Source organism: Penaeus japonicus, unplaced genomic scaffold (assembly GCF_977035675.1).
Source record: "Penaeus japonicus unplaced genomic scaffold, GWHDUDI00000001_assembly GWHDUDI00000019, whole genome shotgun sequence".
NCBI classification, from domain to species: Eukaryota; Metazoa; Arthropoda; class Malacostraca; order Decapoda; family Penaeidae; genus Penaeus; species Penaeus japonicus.
Window position 1 is genome coordinate 24,096,415 of NW_028234421.1, and position 10,000 is coordinate 24,106,414.

General features: G+C 39.0%; 1 protein-coding gene across 1 annotated transcript in view; it reads right to left on the bottom strand.

Annotated features, from left to right (window-relative positions):
• Nucleotides 1-10,000, bottom strand: part of sprt (PDZ domain-containing protein sprite) — a 66,408-nt gene that overhangs the window by 40,275 nt on the left and 16,133 nt on the right. Inside the window, exon 2 of the mRNA XM_043007956.2 lies at nucleotides 2,036-2,117. Within this exon, the coding sequence (XP_042863890.2) occupies nucleotides 2,036-2,117 (82 nt within the window). The remainder of the gene's footprint in view (nucleotides 1-2,035; nucleotides 2,118-10,000) is intronic.

The window sequence follows — 10,000 nt, forward strand, 5'->3', positions numbered from 1 at the left end:
CATAACCAAACGTACAGATCTATGTTATTTACAGCTAGAAATAACACCAATAAAACCGAGCCCATTTATCACTCCAAAATTAACCGCGGCTGTTAGTTCTAAAGGGTGTGAACAGAATCGCTAAGCCATACTTCACACCACACTGGAAATGACAGTTATTAATTGCATTTCTCAGTTTCCGTGCCCGAGCTGCGTCAAACCTCTCATTGGCCTCGACCTTTGCTGCAACAGAGGGTATTCACCTTTTTGTGCCGGAAAGCATTTTTTTTTTCTTTTTTTTTTTTTACTGACCCTGGGAGACGAAGATATGGCTAACGGAACTTGGACTTTCGAAGGATCATGTTGTATCCTGACTCATGATGATGTTGCTCCGTGGGATGTCTTGTTTTAGGTTTTGAAATAAGTCAGAGTGGATGATGCATGATGCGTGAAGCACAAAGGTATAAGGATGCACTTATTGATAACACCAAGATTATCCTATGAATGCGGCATGTATAATTCAGAGACGCAAAATCACGTAGCTACTTCATATAACTTTATCCAAAACTGTCCATAGGTCACAGGACAATTTGAATTGGAGTTCTTTAAAGTTATATATATATATATATATATATATATATATATATATATATATATATATATATATATATAAAACACTCTAATGGTTATATGTTTCTTGAGAGAAATGTAACTATACAGCACCCTGAATGATCCTGATTTCTCAATTAATGAAACGTTTTTGATATGATAATAAAGTTAATTCGTCTCTCGTTAACACTTTCGGACACGGTCGCAATGACTTTACAAGAATGTGGATAAGCAACCTTGGGCTAAATAACTCTAAAATATTACCTTAAGTAAGGAAATTAACAATTACCGTTATTGCAAGAAGGATAAAAAGCTACACGTACCACACTGAACATGAAACCTCGTAATAAGACACTCCTTTGTAATATCATTACTCTTTTGCAATAACAAAGAGATCAAACACCTTATTTTTGCATTCTGTATATTCCACCTAAATCATAATGGATAACCTAAAGACCAATAAATATAACAGTTCGTGTAGATTTTCATCACGTCCTTCTTTCATTCCAAAAATATAAGTTGATTTCCTCGGTGTCTATGATCGGAACACTTACCAGGAAGGGCGCGCACCTCCCTCATTATCTTAAAACGCTTATAACATCGTAAGAGGAGAAACCTGCGTTATTTCGTTGATCACAGTGATGAAGAAGGAAGTAATCATGGCACGGAAGGTGTAAATTTGTGCGAAAGCTACACGTATTAAGGCCTTCGAGGTTTTCATCAACCTTCACGATGGTAGTGTCCATTTTTTGATCGTATTGTAGGAAGGAAATTAAAAGAAATCCAGGTTGGCATGGGGAGAGAAGCTTTTCCTGTAAATATATATGAAAAAAACGTTTTCCTTTTCTGCAAATACAGATTAAGAAGTGAAAAACTGTGTTTTTTTTTGTATTGTTGTATTTTTGTATTGCTATTGTATTCCTTTGAATTGAATTACTTTGTACTTTGTTCTACAGAGTTTAAGTGATTGTATTTTGCATTGCTGATTTTTCCCCCATCTCAGTTACATTATCATTACGTCATGTGAAGGTTAATAGAATTGTTGTATTAAGCTAACATTCATGTACAAGGTAACTACGACATGTGCTATTGTTGCAATAGTTGCTCCATTTTATTCAATAGAAAGTTACTTGTTGAAAAGAATACATCATATTATAAACAAACGATATCATTTTAGAACATTCCTAATAAGAATAAACGCTAATAAAATTATTTAGACCTCAAAAAATATAAAATCACAGAAAGTTGACATTCACGCATCATTTCATATGTCACATATTCATATGATATGTGTTTACTGATTGCGTAAATGCCTCATAGGCTCTTTCTACTCAGGCCTACCTTATTACTTCCATTTTATTCCTTTTAGTCTTTCGTAATGGATATCTAAATACTAATATTTTGAACTGTTGCATCGCATTTATCTTCATGTTCTCTTCACACTTACCTTAGACCTCGGGATAACTTCTTGAGATTTGATTCACTCAACCTCGGAGTTGGGGACTCCATGCGGAGTGCGCGCTTGAGATCTGCAGAGAGAGAAAAGAGTTTATTAACATAAGAAAACTATGATTTTTTAAAAAGTTTTTGTCGTCAAATAGGAGTATAACTCTTAGGGGAAATTTTCTAATTATAATTCCTCGTTATTAGTGTGAAGTGTAAAAGGTGTGGTGCCTGGTACCTTATGGGCTCGGTTCTATTATAAATTAAAAATAAGTGATAGTTTGAAATATGTGTTCTTTAGATGTTTCATTTCATTTCACATGTAAATGAATTCCTTCTTGTTGTAAGATGATGAAAGTTAAAAAAAAAGATACATTGGGTTCTGTCTCGTTAGAATAATTGCGGAGGAATAATAATAAAAAAAAACACTATACAACTTTACTAATTATCTGTTAGTTATATGGTTTGTAATTAAATGCTCATCTTTCTGCCTAAGGTATCATTACGTTGTGCCATTGTGTCTCTTTCTTTTGATATTCAAGGAGATCCATCCTTTGTCTATGTAATTTCTCTTTTTTTTTATAATCTCTTCTTCATTCCAGCTTTTGCCTTTTCTTCCTTTCTCTTCTACCTGCACCACTTTTTTCCCCCTCTCGGCCCTCTGCTGATTCTTGGTCCTCCTCACGCGTGCATTGTTCTCCAGGTCCTCTGCGTCTCGTGGTCTATTATGTCTCTAAATCAAGTAAGTCCCTCTGGCCGTCTCTTCGCCGCGGCGGTACACGAAGGGCCATTGTCTCTCCCGGGAGACGGTCCACCAGCCGGCTTTTAAAGAAATACTTAATGACTTTGAGCGTTTCTACATTATGCGGGGTTCCACCGTGTTTTAATCCAATAAGGTTTTTTTGTTTCGTTTGAATAACGGTCAGTGTGTGTGTGAGTGCGTTCGTTAGTGTTCATTAAGATTCCTAGTTTTTTTTTCACCGTTTAACTATATTGTTCGTTTATTGTGCACTAAATTCCGCTAGTGAAAGTAACAGTTTTTTTTTCATTAAGTGAGGTGTAAATTCCAAGCGAAATATTCTTTCCCGTGCATCAAGGTAAAATATTCTTTCCGTTTATTCTCCGTTACTTATATTTCGAAACAATGGTCACCCGCGGAATATAAGAAGACAGTGCGTGTGTGGTCCCGGACGAAAACCTGTCCGATAAGATCATTCCTTTTGAACGATCTAAAACTACAAAATCTTATCGCCTTTGTCCAACGAGGGGGATTCAATTCTCTATTGATACATTCAGCACAGTATCTATGGCCCTAGTGACAAATTTACTCATATTAACCACGTATCATTTTTACGAATTGAAATACATCAACATTTATATATATACAATATATATATATATATATATTTATATATATATATATGTACATATATATATACATATATATATATATATATATATATATATATATATGTGTGTGTGTGTGTGTGTATTTATATATATGTGTGTGTGTGTGTGTGTGTGTGTGTGTGTGTGTGTGTGTGTGTGTGTGTGTGTGTGTGTGTGTGTGTGTGTATACATACATACATACATACATACATATATACATACATACATACATACATACATACATACATATATATATATATATATATATACATATATATATTTGACCGTGGTTTCCTGTGCACAGAGCGACGTTTGTACTGTTAGTCGACTGTCATTGTGATCTTACTTACAATTGGAAATATATAACTGGGAATGAAATGACTGAAATAATTAATATGAGGCCAGTGTCACGGCCAACTATAATAACAAAAGACAGTCATAGGCGCTGATAATCATGGGAGTAATGTCGAGTAAAAAAGATATAAGATATTGTAGACATCCGGTAATTATTGTTTGGAAACTGAATATATGAATAACGTCAACGTGCGGTTTGAGACTATTCTTATCACGTGAGTTGCGCAAGGTATTTCATAATTTTGCAAACGTCGAATTAATTCAGTAGCATAAATTTAGCATTATGCTTTTTCGTCCAGGATACTCTAGACAATATAGTGGGATACTCCAGTCTATTGCGTCACTATAATTACTCATCAACATTGATTTCAACAACGGTTTTCATATCCATACATTCAATAATAAACATCACAGATCGGTAAGAATAATATATGAATACCAGACTTGAGTGAATGTACCATGACCAGATGAAAAAAGGAATAACAGAAAAGCAAGATGCTGTAGCGGAGGAATACAAAACTCCTCGGAGGAAGATGGCGGCACGGACGCAAGGGAGCAGGTGATTACATTACACAAAACCGCCAGCTATTCTATGTATCATCTCCCTTAACCTCAAGTGCCAGACTGGAGCCTCACACCTGCTAATTTCTCAATTACGAAATGGACTAGATAGTCGGCGCAACACAACGCTGGATATCACCAACCGTCGTGTTGATTATGATTATTTGCGTTCGCCGGAGGAATTGTATATATTCTATTTTAGCTTTTGGATATGTTTACCTCGCGATTTTCTGTAACGAAGGAAAGACAGTCACGTAAAAAGAATCCACTCAAAAGCCACTTTCAGGTCATTGTTTTCAATTATTCACATCTTGAGAATCGTAAAATATATGCAAACTGACTCGGCTTCAAGTAACTCCCTTCCTGTCACTCAAGAACCACTACAATAATAGAGAAAAGGGCGGAATGCTTCCCAATTGAACAATACAGCCCGCGAGCTAAAAGAATTACAGAATTTGAAGGTGACCTCAGTATTCCGGCTCATAAGATCATGGTCATTTGGTATCAGAAATGAAGGAGAATCTTCGTGAAATCTTATCATTGTTGAAAGGAGAAAGTTGCCCTTTAATGCGGTCGCCATCGTGAGCTACTGAAGAAAGGCTGTTATGCCGACTGTCGACTCTTTCTGGTTTTTAGGAAGGAGATAAGGTTTAGCATAGGATTCTCAAAAGAATTAGGAAAACAATGGGCGAATTTCCTACGGTCTCTACAGAGCGACGCGAATGATAAGAAGAACAAAACACTGAAGATAAGAACAAAACACGTGTTCTCTTCCTTCCTCTCCTGCAACTGACCGAAGCAAAACAAATAAATAAATCCATAGATGATGTATAAATAAATCAATAACAAAACAACCAAGAATAAAAAAGCACACTCACAAGTAACCGAATAAGAGAATAAATATACAAATAACAAAATAAGCACATAAACGAATAAATAAACACACGTATAAACAAAATAGTTAGAGACATAATCAAAACAAACAAACAGATAAAAATTATAAAGAAAAAAAATAAATAAAAAATACATACATATCAATTCCCGTAACGTACAAGAATCACTATACTCCAGCAACCCACCTCTTAATCTCCCACGAGTTTATGCAAATGCAGGATGCATCGCCAAATTCATTAGCACAACCCAACGCCACCAAGGTCGACCGAGCTACAGGAAGTCTCCGCAACCACAATACATTTACACCTAACAATTACTCCCCCAAAGACGACCGCCATGAGAATACAAGCGGGTCATTTTGGAGGAAAATGAACATCTTCTTTGGTTCTGAATAGGATGATAGATTTGTCTATCGTCGGTTAGGCTGATGGGAAAGTTATGAAGGGGAGGTACAGATGAAGGGGTGAAGCGACGAGGTTTTGGTCGGGCTGTGTGCAATAACGTGAAGGGAGAAAATGCAAATGAAAGATTTTGACTAATATTTTTTTTCTGCTTATCATAATTTACTGAATTATCAATTGTCATTTCCCTTGTTATTTTATTTTATTATTATTTCTTTTATCTTTGTCTTAAGTACCATCACTCTTCTAACCATTTTCATAATCATTATCATTATCTGTGGTATCCTCATTATCACTATCACTATCCTCATTAGAGCACCCGTCATCAATACCATGGTCATTAGTGGTAAAAAAAAATAGCAGTATCAAAAAAATTAATATCATTACTATCATCATCATCTTTACCACGACCATGATTATCCTCACCATCATCACCATCACCACCATCATCATCACCATCACACCCAACAAACATACATAAGTAAATACCGAAAATAATACATGCAGACAAATCAGAAATACCTTAGCGATTTCCGACAGAGGCAGAGAGTCCCATAGACAACCGTAATGTCGGCATTAACATCGGACCTAAAATATCCTTGCTTTGTCAATAAAACAGTCGATAATTTCCGTCGCGTGTCCTCGTTCCGGCGGTCGACTCGGCAAAAAGACAGCTGGAGTTAAATGTATGTGACGTTGATGGGAATGGATCATTTTGAGTGAAGCACGATCAGTTTAGGTTGATGGGCGAGAGGGCGTGCGTGGATTGTGATGATGTTGGTGATGAGGGTGACAGATTACGAGAATGAACTGTCTACTTGTCGGGAGTAATGTTTAGTTTATTGTCTTTGGATTGTAGTTTTATGAAGGGTGTTTCGTTACAATAAGAGGGAATTAAACAAGTGTGCACATACACATAAACATACATACACACACACACACACAAACACACATTCACACATACATCTGTATATGTTTGTGAATTAGTATGTATATATCAGCATCTAAATCATCACATGTGAACAATTATTTTTTTTATGAAATAAGAATCAAAGGCGTACGTACACCACCATTCCCTTCGTAAGTACATACATACAAGCAAACATACAGGCGCACATCCAGTCACCCCTCCCACACCCCCACCCCACCCTAATCCTCACCCCAACACCTTAAAAAAAAAAAAAGTCTACCTTCCCACGACTAATTCTCCATCACCTCCACCGCCATCCTGTCTCCTCTCGACCACACAACCCCAACAACCGCACATGTCCCTTTATCCGGCCTCTTCTCCATTCGGCTACAAAATCCGGTCTCCGCGGAGTATTTATGGCAGGCACCGGTCAACCAGAGGACACCCGCGGGTCGTGCTGTAAATACCTATGGTGCCTTTATGCGTCGGGATGAAATGGTTATGTAAGTCCAGTCTGTTAGGAACAATGGCTTACTAATACGCAAAATGGAAAGATTTTATGGCTGCCGTCGAATATGTAAATGTATATACGGTTCCCAAGATATGTATATGGTTGTATGGTATAGTTCTCGTGTGTTGTTGGACGTGTTTGGAATTCCATTTTGTAAAATGTATAGGAAAATAAGCTGATTACAGAACGTGTAGTTTTCGAAAAAAAAAAAACATTCAGGTTTCTTTTGATATTCTATACATATATCACATTCGCTAATCTACATGCCAGAGTAAGAAACGTTTATACCGTATAAAAGATGCGCCGTTTGGCCCCGACCACTATTAAACACCCCCGGTTCCAGCCATCGGATAAATTCCCGTCAAACCCAAAGCTCCATAACGTACTTCATCTCGCGTCCGCTTTCTTCTCCACCGTCACCTCCCCACAAAAGGCTTTCCACTGTATAGAGTCAGCTCATCTTTGGCTAAACCTCGTATTAACGCAGATACGCCAAAGATATGCTTGTACCCTGCCTGCGATACCGGCCATTCTCACGGATGTTCCATACTCTTTAATTACCCCGCGAAAATACTCTCTCGGTGCCAGCAGGTGTTACTTACTGTACTTTCGTTACGCAGTGTCATTCTTTGATTTTTTTTCTCTCTCTAAACCTTTTGTTGGATAAAAAAAATGCATTCCGATGTACACGATATTGCCAGTGTCTTTTCCACTAGATAGTAACGGCCGAGAAATTATTACCGAGAGATAATGTTGCTTGTGAACAATGGCATCTCTGGCCTCTCCAGGTGAGATGAAAATTTACGTGTCAAAATGTTTCGCCGCTTTCCTCGCACGTTTTCACTGCTATGAAATAACGATTAACAAATTGGTGTTGTATAGACAGCAAGGACCATTAGCATACAGAGTGGTAGAGGAGTGTTAGGAGCAGAGAGGAACGGAGGTGTGCCATGTAGTTCACCTCATTTGTTAGACCTGAGGGTTCCATGTCGTGTGATCAAGCCTCAGGCAACACAGCGAGAGGTCAGAGCCGATAACCCTTCCCATCTTTTTCTCGTCCCTTCCCTTCCCTTGTCGCGCTCTCGGTTCTGTTCCTCGGCCGGGCCTCTCTCTCCTCTGCAGTTCTACTTTGGTCCCTCCTTTTTATCGTCGCTTCTCTGTCTGTTGTTGTTGTGTTGTTGTTTTTCTCGGATGTCTGTCCATTTTTCTCCGTGGGTTGTCGTTTAGGCAATGCCATGACCTTTTAAAAAGACAAAGTTTGCGATTAGAATTCTCGAATATCGCTTTTTTACCTCGTTTTTTTGCCTGGTCGTTACGTTGGCTTTGTTTTCACTATATTACCCATACTGTACTATGATCATGACTGCAATAAAAACCATGTTTCTTCTTTAATATATGACTCAAATTACTAGACAGAAGTGTATCGTCATGTGAGTTTTTGCTGTTCGGTGTTTTCTCTCATCCCCTTCCTCTAGCTACGATAATCTTGTCATCATTAATGCTTTACCTTCCGTTATAAGATTAAAAATAATGCCCGTAATTACGACCATAATTTAATTTCACTTTAGTAAAAAAAAAAAGTGATGGCGAAAAAGTCCCGAAAAGGTGCTATCATCTCGATAATTAAATTCTTCCAAGCTTTCTACGCATTTTCGCCAAAGCTGATCACTCTCACCCTATTCAGCTTTGCCGTTTTTCTTACTGTTTTTTTTAACACCCTCACCCTCTCCTCCTACCCCCTTCCCCACCCTCTCCTTCTTCCCCCAATCCCTCCTCCCACTAACCTCTCATGGACCCCATCTCTTCCCCTCCTCCTCCTAGCCCTCTATCCTTCTCCTACGCACTCCATCCTCCTCCATCCCCTCCCTCCTTAGCCTACACCCCCGCCCCACTCCCTTCCTTCTCTCGACTCCTCCCCTCTCGCTCGTCCCCCACCCTCCCCTCCCCCGCGTCCCCCACCCTTCTTTCTCGCCCGACCCCACCCTCCCCTCTCACCCGTCCCCCATCCTCCCCGTGTCCCCCACCCTCCCTTCTCGCCCGCCCCTCATCCTCCCCTCCCCCGCGTCCCCCACCCTCCCCTCCCACCCGTCCCCCACCCTCCTTACCTTTGGCCACCCGACCGCCTCACACTCAGGTAGTTCTCAGGTCACCCTGGTTTTGTTTGTTTGCACTCCACTCTGTTTACGCTGGCGGGTGCTGTTTAGAATCACTCTAGGGCACCATCTCATTATCGAGGAGAATTAGTTCCGTAAATGTCGAATTATGTATAAGGTGAATTATTGGTTATACAGTATACATGTTGGTGGTTGGTGGATCTCTCCCGCTTTGTTTACCTGCGGTTTACAAACAGCCTGGCGAACGAAAAGGAAACTGTGGGTCTGTTTTCAAGTGAAATGTAGTTCTGTTCTCGTAGTTCTTTATTGGAAAAGGAAATTATATGGTAATAGGATCGTTGTATGTATACGTAATGGTAATAATTGTTATTTCAGGATTTTTATAGATTAATGAACATGATTCGCTTAAGTACGGTCAGATCAGGAACATGTACTGGGTTATCAACACGCTTTAGTTATCAATATTTCCTCTATAATTATTCGAATAATGATAAATAAACATGGTAGCGCTCGAAAAAATACCTATATAATATACGTAGATTGTTACACATATAAGATAATCTGCATCTCCTTTAGCACAAGAAAAAAACAAGAACATCGCATTCCTCATCACAAATGAATACACTTCTGGAATAACAAAGACAACAAAAAAGACATATCTAAAAATAAACCCCCCCGCCTACTCCCCTCCCCCGTCCGTCCCCCGGGTGATTAAGAATGACAGATCACTTCCAGCATTTAATCTCCAGTCCCATCGCATCTCCCTGTCGAGGCTAGCTATCGGCGAGCGGTAGTGATGACCTCCCGCCACCCCATGTGTCGTGTGATGAAGTCT